The sequence below is a fragment of the Lepidochelys kempii genome, chromosome 2, assembly GCF_965140265.1.
Source record: "Lepidochelys kempii isolate rLepKem1 chromosome 2, rLepKem1.hap2, whole genome shotgun sequence".
Taxonomy (NCBI): domain Eukaryota; kingdom Metazoa; phylum Chordata; order Testudines; family Cheloniidae; genus Lepidochelys; species Lepidochelys kempii.
Genome location: NC_133257.1, coordinates 258,652,237 through 258,675,005, shown reverse-complemented (window position 1 = coordinate 258,675,005; position 22,769 = coordinate 258,652,237). Strand labels below are relative to the sequence as shown.

The following is a 22,769-nucleotide window of genomic DNA, read 5'->3' as shown; positions in this document are numbered from 1 at the left end:
ATGCACTGTCCCTGAGGCCCTGCCCCCGCTCACTACATTCCCCCTCCCTCGGTGACTCGCTGTCCTCACCCTCACTCACTTTCAGTGAGCTAGGGCAAGGGCTTGGGGTGTAGGAGGGGGTGAGGACTCTGGCTGGGGGTGCGGGTTCTGGGGTGGGGCTGAGGGATTCAGCGTGCGGGAGGGGGCTGCGGGTTGAGGCATGGGATTGGGGTGCAGGAGGAGGTGAGGGTTCTGGTCTGGGGGTGTGGGCTCTGGGATGGGGCTGGGGATGAAGGCTTTGGGGTGCAGGAGGGCGCTCAGGTTTGGAGGGGCCCAGGCCTGTGGAAGGGGGTTGGGGCTCGGGGTTGGGGCGTAGGCTTACCTCGGGTGGCTCCTGGTCATTGTGGCTAAAGGCAGGCTGCCTGCCTGTCCTAACACTGTGTTGCATGCGCCAGAGAAGCGGCCAGCAAGTCCAACGCTAGTAGGCAGGGGGGCAGGAGGCTCCATACGCTGCTCTTGCCTTCCGCAGGCACGCACACACACCCCTCACCAGCTCCCGTTGGCTGGGAACTGGTGCTCAAGGCGGGGGCAGCGTGCAGAACCCCATGGGCCCCTCCGCCTAGGAGCTGAACCTGCTGGTCGCTTCCGGAGTGCAGCGCAGTACCAGGACAGGTAGGGACTAGCCTGCCTTAGTCCTGCAGCACTGCTGACTGGACCGGTGCTGACCAGAGCTGCCAGGGTCCCTTTTCGACCGGGTATTCCGGTCAAAAAACGGACACCTGTTCACCTTTACACCTGGTGATAACTTTTCAGAAAGCAACTTCTGTGGGGAACGCCTCCCTCTCACTTCCCCCTGCCCCCACCAAGTGCTCAGAAACCTTGTTTAGAAAAACATTGAGGCACTGTTGGAGGAAGTGTATGTGCGTGCGTGCGCTCGCAAGCAGGAAATGGTTAGGCTTTATCCAGAAATTGGAAGTGGTTCTGTAGCATGTACTAAGAACTGGCATACACAACAAGGCATCTGAATTAGTGATGAGGCGAAAATCTAGTGGCAGGTGCCCAGGTAGCATAAAAGAGAAGAAACTGAACTAGGGAGGCATGAGAAGGCCTGGAGTACCATGGCATAATGTGAGGCTGCCTAGTTCCAGTTCAGGTCAACTACCTGCTGCCTGCCACAGAAGCTCTGCAAAGGAAACATAAAGGAACTGATTTCAAACTGTATTTCTATGTCAACCAATCTTCATCAGTGAGTTTGTAATCAAGAAATGGTTTTACTGTAGGTTGGATATGGCTGCCTTGGTACATGGGAGAACATTTTATATTGCAAGCACCCACAGTTTATATGTACCTAAGTGTGGCGGGAGGAGGATATAAAGCTAAAGAATTTAGAACTTGAATGTTTACAAACAGTTGATGAGTAATGTGCCTTGCTGTTTTCTATTACTATGTGTTGTAAAAGTTGCATTTGGAAGGTAAACCCTAGTCAACAAAGTATCTCTCAGTGAGTCCAGCTTTTAATGAAAAACTAACGGTTATCTTAAAAGGGGAGAGAGAATTATTTGCCACAGTCTTATTGAAATCCAAGAAACTATAGTGCAGTTCTCTGGGAAAAGAGAGCAGCAATTAAATAAACCTGTTCCTAATATAATCTATTGTAAACTTAGTTCCTGAAGTTAGAGTTATTTGATTAAGTAGGATCAGGTGCTTGCCACAATAATATTAAAAAATAGGGAATCAAAATGAAAACCAGGCTACATATTGTCCTCCCCTTCCAAGTATGAATGTACTGAGAGTCAGCTCCAGTGGCAAAAGTAAAGTTTAGTTCTGATTTAATAAGAATAATCTAATCCAGAAGACTGGTTTTGAGGTCCATGTAGCTTGTCACATGACTACCCAGAGTGGAAAGTACATAGCATTTTGATCTGACCGCTTTGGCCTTTAGATTATAGTGCTTTGCATGTACATTCTTTTAATATAAATCGGGTAATGTTTAAGCCCTGAACATGCAGTGTCCCTTCTCTTCCCTTACTGCATTTAATTTTTACATTATTAAGTTCAAACTGGTGTTTCCATAACTTTCTCTTTCACTGTGTATATGTATGGGCTCACTGCACTTTTGCCTTTTAATATCACTGTTAACCTAATGAAAATAATATGTTAGCCAGTAAAACTCCCTTAAATAACATACAAGGCATTAAACAAGTTCAGTTTTGCGTGTTTTACCTTATGATAGAGAAACCTATTTAATTTACCAGGCTTTAGCAAGAAATCTACAATGCTGAAATTCTCTTAAATGCAAAAGTAGGAATTCCTAATTTAGTTCTATCAAGAACCTTTATCAAATGCTATCAAGCAAGATAAATAACATAATTTTTTAAAGTAACCATTTAACACAGACACACCCCTTCCCATCCCCCCAGTTTATTGTTTTTACCCAATTGTAAGCTTCCTGGATAGGGACTGTCTTTATCTTGGTATCTTATATGAACACTAAGCACATTGTTGGTGCTTAACAAATATTTTTAGTAGCTGTATCAATTGCAATAAACAACTGGTTCTTGCTGCAAAATGGCAGCATGGCTCCTTTGCTGGAGCTACTGCTGCCTGAAAGGAGGAAAACCCAGAAGATTTACTGTATTTATGACAAAGCCTCAACTGAAGAGATTTTACATGCTCAGTACAACTCAAAATATATACTGGAAACTCATTTTTCCATTGAAGAGGTGGAAGCTTGTATTTTATTAATGGGTTTGGAAAATCAATAAAAAACAGCAATAGAGTGTGTTATCTGACATCCAGAAACAAAAATTGAGGAAAAGTATTTTATTTACAGAAGAAAAGGAAGTAGTCAATACATTTCAAAACTCCTCCCAACACAGGATAAAACTTTCCCTCAGATTTTGTTTCCTCTCATACTGTTCAAGAATTGAAGAAACATAAGCATCAAAGAGTCATGCTACTTAAAGGCTCTCAGGCCCAGATTTTTAAAGGTATTCAGGAGTTGCTATGATCCGTTAGCAATGCCTAACTGATTTAGGAGCCTAGATCTCATTTTCAAAAAGGATTTAGGCACTTAGGAACCTAAATCTAATTAACTGTCAATGGGATTTTGGCTCCTGAGTGTCTAGATCTCTTTTGAAGATGGGATTTAGTCTCCTAAATTTAGTCTCCTAAATTAGTTAGGCATGGCAACACTGAGCCTAACAATGTCTAAATACCTTTAAAAATGTGGGTCGCAGTTTTTATTGCTTTGATGCCCCATTGCATGTCTGTCTGTCTTTTCAATTTTAAGAATGTATCTTTCCAGCAGGACACAGTACTACCAGTGTGCAGTCAGCATGGGGCTATCAAGTACATATGTTCAAATATTTCATTATTTAATACTATGCTTTGTTTACCAGCCTTTTCCTTCATCTGAGCCTCCTGTGTCACATATTAGTCCTACCTACCAATTTTAGGCTAACTCCAGCCTTTTTGGCTTAAGCCTCATTTGACCTAAACAGTTATTGTCATTTCAGGTTTATGTATTGAAACGACCACATGTGGATGAGTTTCTCCAGAGGATGGGAGAGCTCTTTGAGTGTGTACTCTTCACAGCTAGTCTAGCCAAGGTTTGTCGTGTGTCTCTTCCTTCTCTTTAGTATTTTTAATGCTGGTTAGTGGACATTTTGGTTGGGTTTTCTGTGGATGATTGTTTTCCTCACTCGGTATGATGTTAATTTTTCCCCTTTTCTGCTTCTTTGCCTGACAGTGTGTACTTTGTCTGCTAGTGTGTGGGTAAGTGTTTCCATGGTAACAATATCACATATGGGCTTGTCTCATAATGTAGCCTCCATGCATTGCTCATGATGCCAATATGAAAGGCTTACAAGTTACCATGGTTATAGTGGGAAATTAGAACAAATAGTGTACTACATGAAGCAGTATATTAAAGCTGGGCGTGAAATAAGGTGCGCTATATCTAAGCTATGAAATCAGCCAATAGTTCAGAAAGTACTTTGGTGCAAAAACATAGGACACAGATGGCTGAGATGTGGATGTGCAATTATAATTTTGGTTGAGACTATTGAATGCTGTTCGTAAAGCTTGATATATTTAGCATCTGAAATGCAATATTTTGTGCCCTTTTAGCTTTGGTGAAATAGCATCTTATGTAGGTAGTTTTGTAGTGGACAGTGCAGCTTTAGTTCTGCAATATTTTTGGTGGATTTGTCTTTGTGGTTTTGATTTTGAAGTGAAATCAGTTGATTGGTAATTTTTTAATTCATTTTATTTAAATATCTTAAGTTTAGTAAAGCAAGTTAAATTCTAATCTTTTTGTGGCTTTCCGTAGACTCTAGAGATGGGAAAGACCTGTTAAATCATCTAGTTCATCTCCTTGTGAGCGCAGGATTGTGTGTTTACCAATATTGTGTCCAGTCAAGTTCTAAATCCCAAAGCAGGGGATTTGCACTTTTTCTATTGAAAAAGCCTTAATAAAAGGAAAGGTTTATTGATAGCAAGATCTATTTTGCTTGCTGTTCAATTTAGAAAAGTCCCATCAAATGATCAATCATATCTTTCAAAGAATATGTGCTAACTATAATTGTCGAGGATATCTGCTCTTACAATCTGGTTTCCTATCTAGGTGTCTCTCCCGGCCCACCCTCTTGGGCTATTACTATCAATTCTTGAGTCAAAATTCATGCCATCATGTGCTATGGTACTTACATTATCTTTGAGGTGTGATATGTAGCACTCCTTTCCTTTGAATAATGCCAACACAGAATGTTACAAATGGATATTTGTATTAGATGTTTTTGCCTGTCCTCTCACGATTGGAGTGTGCATGTTTTGGGGATCTTCAGATCCCTTGCTGACATCAAAAGACAAAATGCATTATTGACAAAGGCACATCATGAATTAGGCTGAGTCAGATGCCTCCTCCATTACCCTTGACTTCACAGGTACATGGAATTGAATTTGGTACGAGTAACTGCAGAAGTGGCATCTTGTGCTCTAGGTTTACCATTACTTTTTCATGCATTTTTACAGTCGTGTTAAGTGAGATCTCTGAACTCATCAGCTTCTAGGACTTAAAGGACAAATGTAAAGAGCCCATGTTGAGATGTGTTAAGATAATTAGTAAATCATAGCAAGCTTTACAATGCAAGTTATTTTCTTTCTGAAAGATAACTGTACTGCAGTCCTGTTACCCATTTAGTAATAATTTTAGCTTTGCTAGCACATAAATTAATATTAAGGAGAAAAAGCTGAAGCAAAGCAGATTGTAGTTCTTTCTATAATTGTCCTTTTTATTTGTCCTTAATATTTAGTTCTAGGAAACATTGCTGTACCTGCAGACGTGCAATTTCCGTTTTTTAAACTTCTGAATCATATTAACTTCTGTCTTTAAGTATGCGGATCCAGTAGCAGACTTGTTGGATCGCTGGGGTGTGTTCAGGGCAAGACTCTTCAGAGAATCCTGTGTTTTCCACAGAGGAAATTATGTGAAGGATCTGAGTCGACTGGGAAGAGAGCTGAGTAAAGTTATTATAGTGGATAACTCTCCTGCGTCTTACATCTTCCATCCTGAAAATGCAGTAAGTAGTCCCAAGGAATAACTTCCTCTCTTCCATGGTCTGGTTTCCACATTCAAACAATATTAAGTACTCAGATTTACTTTTAAAGTGTTAACTGGTGTCAACAGCATCGTCATCCTCTGAAATGTTAAGTAGAAGATCAGGTTCTAGTGCTAGCTATTACGAAGTTAGATATAGGCCAAGCTTCTCCGTGCTACTCTGCCAATTCATCTTTCTCATGCCTAGCTCTCCTTCAATTTTTAGCTTTGGGCATCTTCTGAAGAAACTGCTAATTGTGCAGAAAAACACCAAACAGTGTGATGTCTTTATAACCACTCCTTATACAGGCTGGTAGAAGAGGGGATATTCACCCAAAACCCTCAAAACGATTTTTATTTTTTTAATGGGTACTCTGACTTTGTTTCACATGAGTGAAGTTATTTTAATAGACAAGCTAATAACTATTTTTACTGGCACAAGTTGAATACCTGTCTGTGTTTTTTTATTTATAGATTTTCCTTTATTGTGAATTAAGATTATATTTGAGGAGAATTGGCAGACCTGATGCTGCTTCCTTCCCTCCTTTCCTTATCTGCTAATTAGAATTTCTGTTACGGGTCATTCTGTGATTAGGAATACTAGTCAACCAGCTTATCCAGCTTTAGAAATAAAGCGAAGGGAAGAGGGTGGGTTTTGGTGGTAGTATAAATGCCAGTAATACAGATATTTCTCACTCAAGGAATTTTTTCATATTTCCCTTTGGCGATTGAGAGTAGAGATCCTTGCTTTTGGGATGTGCAATCCACATGAAGCCTGGAACCCATTGGAAAGCTTTTGCACTCGGGGGTTACACAAACAGAGACCTCTCCATCAACCACCACTCTCAATATACACGCATACACTTCTCTTGCTAGTCACCTAGCAAGCTGGGACTCCCTCTAGTTCCCTTGAAACATTAAGTTGCCCATCAGGCATTTTCTTTGTTTTTGAGGATTATTTTACTGTCAGTTGTTAGATTTAGTGTAGCTTTTAGCTGATATGGTAAAAAGTGAAGGTTTAAGGAAAGCTTCTTAAAACATGGAATTTCTGAACTCAGGCCCTCAAATCCTGATGCCTTGGATGCTTGAGTGAGAGACCTTACCTGTTTAGTGCCACATAAGGCTTCAGTTTACCTCATTTTACCAGCTCTGCGTGCAAGGATCAGGAGCCACAAATCTAATCCATGCTGAAAGTTAAAAATCAAAGCAAGCTCCAGACCACTTTTGGATGTTATAAAATCCATTGCTAAGAAGTTATCTGCGTTATTAAATCCTGTGTGGAAAAGCGCTAAAAGCTAGTGGCAGTTCCAGTCCCTGGAGGACCACAGAATGAAACTAGATCCAAAACAGACTCTAATGCATTACTTCAGTAAGATCCCATAGTGAAAATACACAATATTCTTCCTTAGAGCCACTCTACTCCTTTATGAAGCATTATTCTCTGAACCTTGCCTCAAAATCTGATGTACAGTATAGAGCAGTTGAGTATTCATTGTTCAAATATTTCCTCCTCAGTTACACTTCCGTGAGGGTTTCTTGCTCTGTGCATAGGCATCTGTATTGACTACTCTAAGGAGAAAGAAAAGAGACTCACCTGTAATTGGAGTTTCTCCAACTAGATTATCGGTGTAGAGTCATAGTCTGCACCCTACTTCAGGCTATTCTGGATTCTAAGGAGGCAGAAGACATTGAAGGGGAGATGTGCCGTGCCTCATGTAACCTTGCTTGGAACATTCCACATCTGGAAAGAGTCTGCAGTTAGCTTTCCAGAGCTTCCAGTCTTGATGTGGGTGTGCAAGTATATCTTAAGGATGTGGGTCTGAACTGGCAATGTACTTGAACCTCAGTTACAGGTGAGTAACTTTTCTTTATCATGGTCATTAGCTGCCGGTAGGATGCCTGCCAGTAGGTGCTGTAAGCTAAGGTTCTGAGGTAGATGGAAATTGTGCATGTGTTCTTGATGTAGCAAAGTCTCTTCTATTTTTCTCTTCCTCTGTTTCAGGTGCCTGTGCAATCCTGGTTTGATGACATGACAGACACAGAGCTGCTAGATCTTATTCCTTTCTTTGAAGGACTAAGCAGAGAGGAAGAAGTTTACAGTATGCTTCACAAACTTTGCAACAGGTAGCCCTTAAATCTGACTGCTTCTGGTTGATGTCAGTTGCTACAGACTCTTTCTCCATCTCTCAGCTCTTTCAAACTAAGCTTTGAGGAGGCTGCTCCTGTCAGACATGCTACTCTTGATCTTCCTGTTACATTGTACACGAAGGACAATCATGAGTGATGCTAGTGAGCCTTCAGAAGCCTGACACCCTAAGGTCACATGTTCCGACTACTTTTTTTAAAAAAGAAAAAAAGAAGCTATTTTAAATGGGACTCTTTTAATGACTTTCGTAAGTGGACATATTTTACTGGATCAGCTTTTCTTAAAACATGCCAAAAAAAGAAGCTTGTCGTATTTCAGCGGTCAAATTTCTGCCCCCTCCCACTATGCAGACAGTTCCCCCCCTCTGCTTAGAGCAGTTGACCTGACTCTGAATTTTTTTTTTTACAGAATGAAGTGCCTTTTTGAATGTTATTTTAAGATAAAAGTTCATTTTGTATAAGGTGTATTTCCAGACATCTTTTAGTCTTGTATTGTCTAAACGCTTTAAAAAGGAAAAAGGATTTTTTTATAGAGCACTGTAATATATGGTAACAAAGGAAAAAGTTGAAACAAATACGCTGGGGTCCTGTCTCCATGGTGATGTTAAGTTGCATTCATTACATTTTGTCATGCTCAGAAGGTTTAGGAGTTTGGGGAGGGGTGATTTCGGTTACAGGTTTGTGTCACTATGGTCTTACTCATTTTGGACACCGTTTGAACATATCTGCAGTTTGGGTATTAGGGTATGATAGAATTGGGAAAATATGGTGGGAAATAGATCTCAAGCACCTTTTGTGCTAGATGGATCAAGTTCTGTTAACTCTGCTTGCGCACAACTGCCATGCCTCTCCAATTTTTTAAAACATCATAATGAGAAACCCATTCTATTGGGGGGGAAGGAGGGAGAATCTATTTATTGATCTACATTCTTACAAAAACCCATCTGGGTAAGCTGGATGTGTGCTGAGCTGTTAAGAGTATTTTTTCTCTTAATCATTGCTACTGTATACTCACCAAATGGAGCTGACCATTGGCTGTTATACTGTTCTTTGCCACTGTGCCTGCGCTACAAAAACATTTGCTGTAAGCTGCAAATTTGGGCAATAAATGAAATGCAGGTGATATACCCCACCCTTATGTAGTAAACTTGTGGTATATGACATCCCACATACTCAGTTAAAGGTGACCTGCAAAGGACTTTGAAAAATGCCTTTTGCTGCTTTATGCACCGTAAAGAAGCAAAATGGAGGTATGAGCCCAATTTATTTTAAAGTGGGGGCTTTTTTTTTCCTGTTTGTGTTTTTCCTTAGAAATGTCAGGAATGTTAACTGAACTTTCCTGGTTTTTGCTGAACACTTGCTGAGAGTCTCAGATGTAGATTGGGAGCCATATAACCCCTGCTGGAGGTGCGTTTAACTCAGAATTCCTTTCTCTAACGTACTCTTTAGGCTTTGGAGTTAAATAGGTGTTAACTTAGAATATTAAAAACAATATAAAAATCTACTAAAAATCCTGTCTTCTCAGTTCACTTGGCTTTCATTCATTTGTGATGTCATAATTACACTAGTTCTTCATCCAGGGTAGACAAGACCTGAATTTCTGATGCTAAAAACACGTGTAACTGTTGTTTTTAAGCCTTTTGAAGCAAAAAGGCACAGCCCTTTTTTTCCTTTCCCAGGTCACCGTTTAACCATTTTTACACCAGTAGAAATCTAATCATACAAATTAGCCATTATTGGCAGGCATCAAACAAAGTTAAACTAATAATTTGGTGCTTTAATTAGCCTACTGTCAAATGTCACAGGGTAGATACAAGTTGCCTTTTTTACAGGTATGACCAATAGGAATTACAAGAAGCTGACCTAGATTGTCATCCTTGGCTAAAACATTTACTAAGCAGCTTAATAAATTCATTCCTAAAAGGGTGGGCCAGCCTACACAGTCATGGAATAGATTATCACAGGGGCAGTATAAGACTGAGAGAGGACTTGTCTCCTTGCAGTGCAGCTTTGCACTGTGCTCACAGTGTTTCTCAGTGAGGGTGTTCTAAGCAGTACCATGACATTTAAGGCACTCTTTTGTTCTCTTACCAGTTGTCATTACCTTAGTACTGTATGTTTCTGTGCCAGAACTAAATCCTGACAATTAAAAAAAAAACAAATCTAGATGGCTTAAAAGGACATACGGATTCTGGTTAGTCCATTACATTTGCGTTCAATCTAAGATCTTTAGTTTTGTTTTTGAATACTGAGTAATGAAACCGTAAACTGCCAAAAAGTTGTTCTCTGAGCAGTATTTTTAACTGTATTTGTGACCTCTGTGCCTCAGATACAGTCTGCAGGGAAATATTCAGGTTGTAGTTTATTGTGCAGGTGTGATGAGAATGGCTGAAAAAAGTTCAAAGATTTTCACACAAGTATTAGACCAAACAGTCTTACCAATTAGACAGTGAATAACCCCTTCATGAGACATTACCATTTAGACAGTTGTGATCTGTTGTACATAAGACAAACCAAGTCATCAGCTGTTCACACTTATAAAAGCAGTGATTTCATGAACCCAGTTGCCTTAAATGTCTGTGAATGAATGTTGATATTAAAGTGACCTGTATTGTTTTGAAATCAACATGTAATGGACAACTGAACTTCTGTTCCCACATCTGAAACCATTTTAACAACTAATACTGTACAATCACTGTCTTTGTGTTGTTTCTGTACAGTTTTAATGCTGTTTTGGGCTTTTGTAATCCACAGAGTTCCAGAAAAAATTGGCTTTATAATTTCAACTGATAAAGCATACAAAATAACACACAGCGCTCAAAAAATGACAAAATCAGGGGTATAACATAGTAACATTTCTGATCCATGCTAATATTGTAAGTGCATTTTATATATGATTTTTGTTTTAGTTCTAATCATGGTAAGTTTCACTCTAGAATGTGAGAATATTTTTGGATAATACCCGATTTCTTCTGACCTCAAATGGGGTGGTTGTTTAAGATCAAGTTTTGGGTTTCCTAAGTGTTTGGATTTTTTACAGTATGTGAGCAACTATCATATATACCTTTTTGCACTTTATTTTCCCACACTTAAAAATCCAGATTTTTATAAGCTCTTTTAGTTTATATATAACTATATATTTGAAGCACCTAGATTTTAACAAAGCAATATAGATCTCAACATAATGCCAGAAAAAGAAGTAGAATGTTTGTAAAAATTGCAATATGATTATTTTGGTTTTACTTTAATTAAATGAGATTTTGAAAATCAAAACAGAAAATCAAATTATTTCCCAAAGTTCTTCCATAATTAAAAGTGCAGTAGTGCATGGTGCATGTGGGTCACCAAGACTGTTAGAAACCTTGTCTTTCAATTATAATTCCCAGATATTATCGCAAAACTATTAAAAAGTCTTTCCCAGTGGATCATTCAGTTCAGCTAAAGAAATGCTACCCAAAGTTCCGTTGTCCTTTCTGTGTTGGGTTAAAAAAAGGTTATTTCCCTGCATAGGGATATATATTATATATATATATATATATATATTTTAATTTAAAATGTAAGGCAGAGTGCCATAAATTCTTGAAATTCAACTAAAATGTTATGATTAAATTGCCATCTGTAAACTAGGGCTGTGCGCAGAATATTTGTTAAACACCCGGAAGTTTTGAATGGAAGATTTTAGCAAATGTACAATACTACTGTATTCATTTAGGTAGCTTTGGAAAAAAACAAAAACTGTTTCTTGTTTTTCCCTTTAATTCCTTTTTAAAAACCAGTGAAGTTATACATGGAAGAAACCCGTCACCTGAAGAGCTTGGTTATCAGTGTGTTCAGTCACTTTATCACGGCATGATTTTGATTAGAGTGGTTGGGGGGGACAATAAAATACCTAAATTACACTCGCTTGTACTGGGGTTGCTGCTTTGAAATTTCAATGTAAAAAGTCTGTAGCAATATAATTTACAAAAACACACGATCCTATGTTTTACAGAATTTTTTTACTAATAAAACACAGAACCGCACAGCCCTATTGTAAAAGAAAAAAAATGTTTGTGGCTCTGATTTCAAAGATGCTGTGATGTATGCCTTTGTGTGGTGAGGAGGGCAGGTAAGACTAGGGTTGGGGAATTGCTTGAAATTCTATAGGATAACTATGCAAAAAGAGCTGTTCGTTTTCTGTTCATATTTTATTGTAAAAATCCAGCTGTCTGGCTTTTTGTTAAAACTCTTCTGGGAAATTAAGAGGAGTAAGCAATGGACATATTGCTTGTTTGTCTAATAATGGAGCTGTTTACACTTTAATGCAATGAACAATCCAGCAATACTTGAGAAACACTACATATACAGTGTGAGTGTTTTGAGGGGAGAGAAGTGTTGTCAATCAGATATTGAATGGTTTCTTTACTGTCACAAATAAAAGTTTTTAACAATTTAGATACTTGTGCATGTAATACTTCTCTGAGAAAAATTCTGTCCTCTTATTGCCACTGTCAGGGTCTTTATTCCCTCTGTGTGTGGTTCCTCTGTAGATGGGTAGAATCATCCCCCCCTCCTTTTTTTTTTTTTTAAAAGCATATATTGTAGTTCTTACGGAATACCTTGGCACCTGCTTGTGCAGACAAGAGCTGATGAACTCTGCTGAATAAATTGATGGTGATTCCGGCAGATGTTCCTGCTATTTAGATCTCTTGGATGAGAGCATACTATAACTTGTTCAGGTCTTAAAGATGTAACTTATTTTTGGAGGATTCTCAATTCAGCTGCTTGAATAATGGGGTTTTTTACAGTATTTGCCATAGTTTAAGAAAAATCTCATTAAATTACGTACTATATCCAGTTGAACAATCTACTCTGATTCATTAGAAACTAACTTTCTATAGAACCTTTCCTCCAAGGAAAGTGTTGTGTATAGCTTGGGTGGTATGTATTATTAACGTTTTAAACTCTTAGGCATACACAGGTTAAATAGCTTATCCAAGGTTATACAGCAAGCAACTGCAATTAGGAATAGAATCCTGTTTTCCTGACTCCTGGTTCATTTCTGTAGCCATTTCACATCCCTGTCTGTATGGTAAATTTTTAAATTTTATAGATTGATTTTATTTTTCCTCCAACTTTTTCACTTTACTGTGTACAAAATGACCTGTGTTTTAAGATCAAGAGCTTTGGCTCATGTGTGCAGAATAATGCTCCTGATGTTAACATTGTTATGTCCAGGGTTTAAAATGTTTCCTCACATATTTCTTAGGACCAGTTCTTAGGGCAGAGATGACCTCCTCTTCCAAAAATTGAGCCCGGAGCTTAGCGAGGTTCAGAAAAGTATTAGATGTTGATTCAGGTAACAAGAACATCCAAAGTTCTTGCAGTAAATATGAAGAGAACAAGAAAGAATTTTGGAAGGAATATAAACTAGATCTGTGTGGAAATAGGGAATTCCATTTCACTGAGGAGTTCAATATTTCATTCTGATTCAGAGCAAACCACCAAAATTTAAAAAGTTCTCCCCAAAAAGGCATGGAGCGGCACCAGGCAGGCAGAGTTCTGTCAAAATCTTGCCTGGGTTCCACTGGAACTTCATCAAAATTGAGCGGTCTCTGCGAAACATTTTGATTTCAACATATCTGCAAATTCTGACCCCAAAAAGAGTTTTATCAGAATTTTTTCCAACTAGGGCGAGTATAAGCCCTCCTGCTTTCAGGGCTTGAGACAACCTCTAATGGGAATTGGAAGGAAACTATTTTGGCAGGCAGGTCGTCCTAGAACAACCTACTACAGGGTTTCTCACACCTTCCTCTGAAGAGCCTGTACCATCCCCTGTTAGTGACAGATGGAGTGAGCAGTGGCATGATCTGTGTGGCAGTTCCTATGTTCCAGATCATATACTTTCCCTGCACATCTGGAGCATTTAGTTACATTGAAAAGGTAAGATTTGGGCAGTATTTAGATAACATGCTGAATTTGCTTTATGGTGATGGTGGCTATGTTTACTTGTTCAAATCCCTCACAGACGCACCGTTAGAACCTCTGCTGCTTGTATCATCCACTGTTTTAATCTGTTACTCTGTCATCGATGGTCTTTACTATCCCTCTGATTTTGGTGGTGTACATAAATGTCATCCAGATTTAATTTATGCAAATGGACAAATAAATATGGAGTATTTATGCAGAGCGCACAGAACTGCTTGCTTGTTCCATGTTACCTGGTTTAAAATAATTCTTGCAGTCCTGGACATGGCCCTACTTGAAGACTGAAGGGTGATTCACCCTTGTGCCAGAAGCATTTCTGCCATATGTGTGTTGAGAACCACTGTTCTGGATAATTAGGCTTGATTATTTCATCTTTCCAAAGAGGATTGTACAAGAGCCAGGAATTCCCAGCACTGAGGTAAATGCTTTACACTCGGGAATCCCTGACTGCTCATTCAAGAGTTAATTATTTCACAAAGGTTTGCTTTATTTGTGGTATTTTGTGATTCAGACTAAACTTGTTTAAAGAGCAATTTACTGTAAATTGGCTATCAATTTATGCCTCAACTCAGGACATTCATAAACTGATGTGTTTGCACTGAATGCAGATTAGATACTGTCTTTATCCTGTTCATGCCTGATAATCCACACTGACTTTTCCTGCTGCTTGTGACAAGTGGGAGCCGAGAATAGAACCTCTTCCTGTTAATGAGCCTAAGCACAACTCCCTGGTATACCCACCCCTAGAATTCTCTGTCTGCAAAGGCTTCCAGAGCTCCATTCGTAAGCAAATTTCTCATTCTTATTTCTTATTTATCGTTTTATGTTGGATTTGGTGCACCTTTATAAGCTTGGCTGCTAGCTCAGGTAAATTAAGCAGCATTAAGGCACCAAGGGTCAGGGTCCCTGTTGGCAACTCTGCCAAGTTCAGCTCCCACTTTTTTTGCTGTAAGACTTACAGAGGGGATTAAAACAATTCCTTCTGCTTCCAAAGCTGCCTCTGGGTCTGGGTGAATGATGACCAGGAGAAAGGGATTAGCTCTTCGCTTTTTAAGATGAGACACTGGCTTAAGATAGCCATGATGCAAGCTGTGCTTGCTTTCCCATACAATTCAGTGCATCTTGCTTCCCGTCTTGCACTATTCTTCCTGTAGCAGTCCAGTGAGTAGACTGTAGATTGAATCAATTACATATTGGTGCATAGTGCAACTTCTCTCTACAGAGTCTAGCACAAATTGGCCCCAATCCTTGATTTGCGGTTACTAGTTCCTACCACAATATGTGTTCTTGTGATGTAGATATGTCTCAGCAATGAGCTAGGGTGAGACCCAGCACCAAGATCTCCTCCAGAGATGAAAGGCACAAACTCCAAGAATCACCTAGCTCCCAACTCTCCGATCTTGACCTGGTAAGACTAAAGACAAATTAGTACGTGTATGTATGTGAGAGTAATCGTGTTTGTGGCATTGAAAGGGGTTTTATCAGCTTGCAGTTGGAATGGTCATTTTGTTCATAAGTACATTAGGCAGGTCACCCCAAATGAGTGCTGATGAAACCTTGATGTCACTGCACCATTACATATTCTGTGTATCCTTCATTTGTCACAGGGAAACAGTTTTAGGAATGTTTTAGTTTTAAAAGGAAGAATTCAGACTCTCTCTTGTATCACTCCACCTGTAAAGCCAGATGCCCTAGTTAATCTGTCTGACTGTGCAGGGTTCAGAGAGCCACAAGAACATGTACAAATGATCAAAAATAGTTTTGTTTTTTTTTTTTGAGTCCTAAAAATGTCAAGATCTATAGTGTGATGTTTCAGGTCATTTCATGCCTAGTGGAGAAAATGCTGTGTCCCTTCACAGAGGGGGTTAGAGAAATCCTTTTTTGCCAAGAGTTGAAAGCTCGTTTCTAGCCCAGGAAGTCCACAAGATGGCTTAAGTTGTGACACTATTGAAGAGCAAGTGGGTGGGGCACCAGACTGGGATTCAGGACACATGGGTCTTTTACTGTGTGTATGTACAGCACCTACCATAATGGAGTCCTGACCTTAGCTGGGACCTCTAGGTGCTACTTTAGATTGTAAGCTCTTTGAGTCAAGGACCATCTTTTGTGGTTCTGTGTTTGTACAGTGCCTAGCACAATGGGGTCCTGGTCCATGGCTAGGACTCCTAGGGACTATGGTAATACAAATAATTTTAAAAATTAGTTCTATCACTTGTCTGTCCTGGGCCTTAGGCACGTGTGATTTTTTTTTAAGGGAATTAAATTTTAGCGGGGAGGAAGAAACACGGCAAGTTTGCTTGTTTGTTTTTTAATATTAGTTTGAAGCTTCCTATGAAATTGGAATGTTAGAATAAGTCCTGGGGAGATGGACTGGGGAACAGAGAGTAGGTAAAATGGTAAAAAGTGTGTGATAGCAATTTATCACAAGGACACCACTGCCGTGGGAGGGCGGGCATATACATGAGTGCACACACAGTTCAGGACAACCACTATTTTTAAAAAAAAAAACGAGGAGTACTTAGAGACTAACTAAATGTGTTCGTCTCCAAGGTGCCACAAGTACTCGGTTTTTTTGCTGATACAGACTAACACGACTACCATTCTGAAACCTGTCACTATTTTAAAGTGATGGGAGACATAAGCTACTTATTCATGCAGAACTTTTGTTAGCCCACTAGGTGGTGCAATTGAGTTGTTTTGCCTTTAAAGGTGAATTGACGAGCTGCTTTTAAAAAAAAAATACACACGTATACCCCACAAGTCACTGCACCTTAAAAAAGCTCAAGGCACCAGATCCCCAGCTGGTGTAAATAGGTCTACCAGTGGAGGATCTGGCTCAATACTTGAGGCAGTTCTTTCATTTACCAGGTAAGTCATTAACTCATAAATTCTGCATTTCCCCTGTAAAAATTTGACCTCACCAACTGGGCCAGACAAATATCTGTAAATAGGTGGGAATATTAAATCTCTCAGGCAACATGAAGAATCTTCACATCACCACTTGAAAAGTAGGAATCAGTATCTCTTGAAAAGATTTTAGTTTTTAATGTATTTAAGTTACACATTCTTCTATGGACATTTTTTTTCCCCCCCTCCAAAAGTTCTGCGCCTAACCTTTCTAAGCAAGGAAATTGTAACTCCTTTTGGACTTGGCTGAAATACATTGAAAGAGCTAAGGATAAATGATAAACCTTTGCAAAAATGCAATGCCAATCTTCAGCGTGTATTATAACATGTTAAGAGCTCCCAGTGCCTTTTCTTCAATTCTTCCCTTTCCCTGCAGTTCTTTGCACAGCACTCGGTTTGTAATGTTTAAACTTTGCACCATGAATACTAGAATACTAGAAAAAGCCCTGGAGTACAAGCTAGGCCAAAATGCTCACCATCTGCAGGAGCATGTTTCAGGCCACATGTACAGGATCTCTTCCTTTCATGTGAAAAATCTCCAGATCCATTCAGCAAGATAGAGGCTTTCAGCTGGGACCTTACAGGTGTGACCTCAGTTCTCGCTCACTCAGTCTACTCCTCACCCGGCCCAGGGAGTTGAAACTGGGGCAAAGGAGAAGTTGGAATTGCTGGGCTCTGCCCACTCTGTCTACCCAGAGAATAACTGGCAGCTCTGCTCGGCATAGGAGCCACTAAATTATGCTTATGCGCAAATAAATTTGTTAGTCTCTAAGGTGCCACAAGTCCTCCTGTTCTTTTTGCGGATACAGACTAACACGGCTGCTACTCTGAAACCTAAATTATTTGTGTGCTCCTCAGTGCCACAGGCAAGATCAGGGCCCCATTGTGCTAGGCTATGTACAGACACAGAAGGTCCCTGCCCCAAAGAGGAAAGATGATTCCCTAGAGGGGAAGCAGCAAATGAGTTGATGCATGTGTGTGTGTGGGAAGAGCTCTGGCAGGAGCTGTAGGACTGTTGTTCACTCCTGGTGGCTGAGCCAGACCCCGGCTGGGAGACTTTCCTCCGCAGGCATCTCCACCTCCTTTCCTGCGTAGCTCTCTCAGCTGAAGAACAGAGACGCCTGCGCTCCACCTTGAAAGGTCGGTCCCAGTAGCGCAGGGAGAAGATGAGAAGAATGGAAGAGAAAAAAAGGGGCAAAAAGGAGGAGCAAAATGTTTTCAAGAGAATTTGCACATCCCTGGGGCACTGGGTGGGGGCGCATCCTGCGGACATGTTAGGTGGTTTTTGTTGGCTTCCTCGTTTTTCTATAAAGGACATACCCTGAAACTCACCTGTGCTGCCCTCTGGAGCCTGGGGCTTCACGGCCTTAGCTCATAAGACAAATTGTTCTTGGCAACATTTTTCACAGAAGTGGATGGAGCACTGGACTGGGAGTTCGGAGACCTAGATTCCATTCCCCAGCTCTGCCACTGCTCTGGAGTGTGACCCTGGGCAAGTTACTGCAACTCTGTGCCTTTGTCTGTCTTATCTGTTTTTAGTTGTAAACAGAGCACTGGCATTCTCACTATTGGTTTGCAAAACACCTGGTACAATCATAGAACCATAGGATAAGAAGAGACCGCAAGGGTCATGTGGTCTAACCCCTTGCCAAGATGGAGAATTTGTTGTGTCTAAACCATCCGAGACAGGTGGCTCTCCAGCCTCCTTTTCACAACCTCCAGGGAAGGAGCTTCCACAACCTCCCAAGGCAGCCTGTTCCATTGTCCTGCTGTTCTTACAATTGGGACGTTTTTCCTAAGATTTAATCTAAATCTGCTGTGCTGTAGTTTGAACCCACTGCCTCTTGTCCTGCCCTCTGTGACAAGAGAGAACAACTCTACTCCATCTTTTTTATGGCAGCCTTTCACGTATTTGAAAACCACTATCATATCCTCCCTCAATCTCCTCTTTTCCAAACTAAACAAACCCAGTTCCCTCCGCCTTTGCGCTTATGCCTTAAATTACATCCCTTTGATCATCTTTGTCGCCCGCCTCTGGATCCTTTCCATTTCTCCACATCCTTTCTATACATTGGTGGCCAAAATTGGACCCAGTACTCCAGCTGAGGCGGAACCAGCCCAAAATGGAGTGGTACTATCATCTCCTGTGACTTGCCTGCTATGCCTCTGTGGTGTTGCAACCTAAAATTGCATTGTGCTTTTTTTTCTTTAATACCAGCATTGCATTGCTGACTCCTGTTGCGGCTGTGATCTACCACAACTCTCAGATCCTCTTCAGCCATGCTGCCGCCAAGCCAGTTATCCCCCATTCTGTATTTGGGCATTTGATTTTTCTTCCCTAACGGTAGCACCTTACATTTACAATGGGGCCTTGATCTCAGTTCACGCCTCTAGGTGCTACTCTACTACATGTAATTCATGTTTCTTCCTCCCCTCCACCCCCAATTAGTGATCGCTAAGCCCGGGTCTACACTGCAGAATTACTTCAGTACAGCCGTGTCGCTCAGAGGTGTGAATAATCCACACCCCCGCGTGATGTAGTTATACCAATCTAAGTGCTAGTGTGGACAGTGCTATGTTGGCACAAGAGCTTCTCTCGCCCACATCGCTGCCGCCTCTCACAGAGGTGGAGTTCAGCCTACCGGAGAGCTCTCTCCCATCAGCTTAGAACCACAACTAAGTAGTTGCTGTCGCTCTTCTAATCCCTTCCTCCTTAACTGGATTCCTTTAGTCCTCTGAACACTACAATGTCCTTATTAGGAAGTATTAAGCTGTGACAAGTGTTCTCTGCTGTAGAGAACACAGACAATCCACTCCAAGTCTCTTGCCGTGCTCCTCCCTGCGTTCCCATTACTCTTAAAGCTAAACATTAACACAGTGAATACTTAGCAGCTCAACCAGTATCACTGGGCAGTTTTAGTTTCAAGTCATCTGAACTGGGTGTTCCCAAACAGATGCATCTAAGCAACTGGCAAAGGTGGGGTAGCAAACAAAATAGGGGTGGGACTTTACCTAGTATTGACAGTAACCTGACAGAGGCACACAATCCCATTGCCCTTTCCTGCGCTTGAGTGCACAAATACCGGCTCAGTTGCCTGGCGGATTTTTCTAACCCTTACAAATCTGTTCATTTTTAATCCTGCCGACTGAGGGAGGTTTGTGCATTCCAGAGTCGATGGGTAATAATAACTTATTCTATTCAGGCTGTCCTGCTGGTTTTATATGGACTCTTTTACTGTAGGTGGAAATCAGGGGGCAATGAGTTCTGTGGGCGAGGGCAGAGGAGAGGTTTACAGGTGTCTCAAGACATAAGTGCAAGAGAAGGGTGTGCTGTCAGTGAATTGCACTACTCCCTTGGAGCAATATCCATGGGAAGGCAAATCACTGGTAATCATCTAAGGGTCCATTCCTTCTCTTACGGAGGTCAGAGATTTGATGGGAGAAAGTATCTTAGCCTAAATTCAGTTTCCTTTTATTTAGAAACTGCCTTTGCCAAGGGTGAAAGGGCAGTTTATGGAATTTTAATGACTTGATTCTGTTAAAATACACTATAGCCTCAATTCCCCCCAAGGTTGCAGGGAAGGTGGTGACACAACCCCTCACTGATCTGGATTGCACCCCGGAATGTGGTGATAGCATCAATTCTCCAGGCCTTTCCATTGTGAGAGAGAGGGTGGTCTTGCAGTTAAGGCATCGAAGTGGGCCTCGGGAGTTCTAGAGGGATAGCTCAGTGGTTTGAGCATTGGCCTGCTAAACCCAGGGTTGTGAGTTCAATCCTTGAGGGGGCCATTTAGGGATCTGGGTCAAAAATTGGGGGATTGGTCCTGCTTTGAGCAGGGGTTGGACTAGATGACCTCCTGAGGTCCCTTCCAACCTTGATATTCTATGATTCTATGATTCAATTCCTGGCTTCCACAGACTTCCTGTGTGACTTTAAGAGGTGCCTACACAGAGCCTTGATCTTGGTTGGTATCCTCTAAATCAGTGTTGATTCATTATGAATGGGCCTAAATAACAGGAAGAGAAACACCAAGATGCCCCCCCTCCTCCGCCACCGCAGCCACAAGACAATCAGTTTGATAAACCCACATAGGAGCACTTCCCCAGATTCTGAACCGCTGCGAAGCTTAACTCAGGGAGTGGTGAGATGGTGCTCCGCTCACTACTTGATGCAATGGAGCGTGAAATCAAAAATGTGGAGGTGGGAGTTGAGGCTTTCCCTTTGCAGTGGAAGGAGGTAAGAAAAAGTTGTATAAGAAACGTAATGTGTGAGTGGAAGTCCCTTACTACAGGGAGCAGGGGTCTTGGGAGTAGGGAAGTAGTGATATATCCCTGTTTTACTCATGGGGAAACAAAGGCACAGAGGGATTGTCCCAAATCATACCGGAAACCTGTTTCAGAGCAGGGAGCTAGAGCAGGGCCCCTTGATTCCCAGGCCAGTGCTTCAACCATAACTATCCTCCATCTAGGAGCCTGCTAACCCCTGTTTCTGCAACCACATGCTTTACAATCTAAACAAAAACTAGCCCTCTCACCTCTCGGGCTTAAGTGAGCTGTGATGGTACTTGGCGTATAATCGGCATGCTAAGTAATATCAGAATTTTGTTATTTTTACGTGATATACTTTACTAGCAGCCTCTGAAGTCTAAATTAAAACTAAATTACAAAATAAATGAACCAAGTAGCATTTGTGATGAAATGCCCTGGTGTGCTTTAATTGCTTGTTAGTTCACTAATTAACAGTGTTCACCTGCAGGCAATGGGTCTCTGAGGCACTGGGATGATTTCGCAAGTGATGCTTTCAGATTATGACAGGTTTCAGAGTAACAGCCGTGTTAGTCTGTAATCGCAAAAAGAAAAGGAGTACTTGTGGCACCTTAGAGACTAACCAATTTAAGGTGCCACAAGTACTCCTTTTCTTTTTTCAGATTATGGGAAATCTATAAATAATACAGCCGGCTGCAATTTTCCAAAAATCAGGGGTTTTTTTCATTGAAATGTTTAGTCAAAATTTCAGAATCAAAACTCAAAATTACTGAATATTTTGGCTTTTTTTTTTATTTGTTCAACCAGCCCTAGTAGATACAATGCACTGGAAACTGAACATTGGCCAAACCAGACAATCTCTACACAAAAGAATAACTGGACACAAATCAGACATCAAAAACCAGTCGGAGAACACTTCAACCTCCCTGATCACTTCATTTCAGACCTAAAAGTCGCAATTCTCCGACAGAAAAACTTCAAAACTAGACTCCGACGAGAAACTGCAGAATTGGAATTAATTAGCAAACTGGACACCATTAAATTAGGCTTGAATAAAGACTGGGAGTGGATGGGTCATTACATAAACTAAAAACTATTCCCCCTCCCCCCCACTGTTCCTCACACCTTCTTGTCAACTGTTTGAAATGGGCCATTCCTTTTTTCTTCTCCTGCCGATAATAGCCCACCTTAATTAATTGGTGTCAGGGTTCCTTCCCCACTCTGAACTCTGGGGTACAGGTGTGGGGACCCGCATGAAAGACCCCCTAAGCTTATTTCTACCAGTTTAGGTTAAAAACTTCTCCAAGGCACAAATCCTTCCTTATCCTTGGATGGGTACTGCTGCCACCACCAAGTAAGTTAGACAAAGATTCAGGAAAAGGACCACTTGGAGTTCCTGTTTCCCCAAAATATCCCCCCAAACCCTTTCACCTCCTTTCCTGGGGAGGCTTGAGAATAATCTACCAACCAAATAGGTAAACCAGGTGAGCACAGACCAGCCCTTGGGTTTTTAGGACACTAAAAACCCGTCAGATTCTTAAACAGAACTTTTTTACTTTTTTTCTTTATAATAAACACCTTTGTAAAATCAGGATGGAAGGTAATTTTATAGGGCTATAAGATTTAAAACATCTTCCCCTCTAGGCAAAACTTCAAAGTTACAAAAAAAAAAAAAAAACCCAGGAATAAACCTCCCTCTTAGCCTAGGGAAAATTCACGGGCTAAAACAAAAGATAATCTAACGGATTTCCTTCCTATTACTTACAATTTGTAATCTTAGATGCTTAGTTCAGATATGGCTTTAGGAGATGTATTTTCCGTGCCCTGGTTCCTCGCTGACCCGGAGAGAACACAAAGACACACAAAACAAAACCTTCCCCCACAGATTTGAAAGTATCTTCTCCCC

General features: G+C 40.9%; 1 protein-coding gene across 5 annotated transcripts in view; it reads left to right on the top strand.

Moving 5' to 3' along the window:
• Positions 1 to 12,157, top strand: part of CTDSPL (CTD small phosphatase like) — a 120,654-nt gene extending 108,497 nt beyond the window's left edge. For 4 of the 5 annotated variants that reach the window (XM_073334731.1, XM_073334730.1, XM_073334733.1 and 1 more), the window contains 3 exons: positions 3,498 to 3,590; positions 5,376 to 5,561; positions 7,581 to 12,157. In XM_073334731.1, the coding sequence (XP_073190832.1) occupies positions 3,498 to 3,590; positions 5,376 to 5,561; positions 7,581 to 7,706 (405 nt within the window). In that variant the 3' untranslated portion in view covers positions 7,707 to 12,157. Of the gene's footprint in view, positions 1 to 3,497; positions 3,591 to 5,375; positions 5,562 to 7,093; positions 7,432 to 7,580 lie in introns of all 5 variants that reach the window. The other variant, XR_012157652.1, reaches the window with a different exon arrangement.
• The last annotated feature ends 10,612 nt before the right edge of the window (positions 12,158 to 22,769 follow it).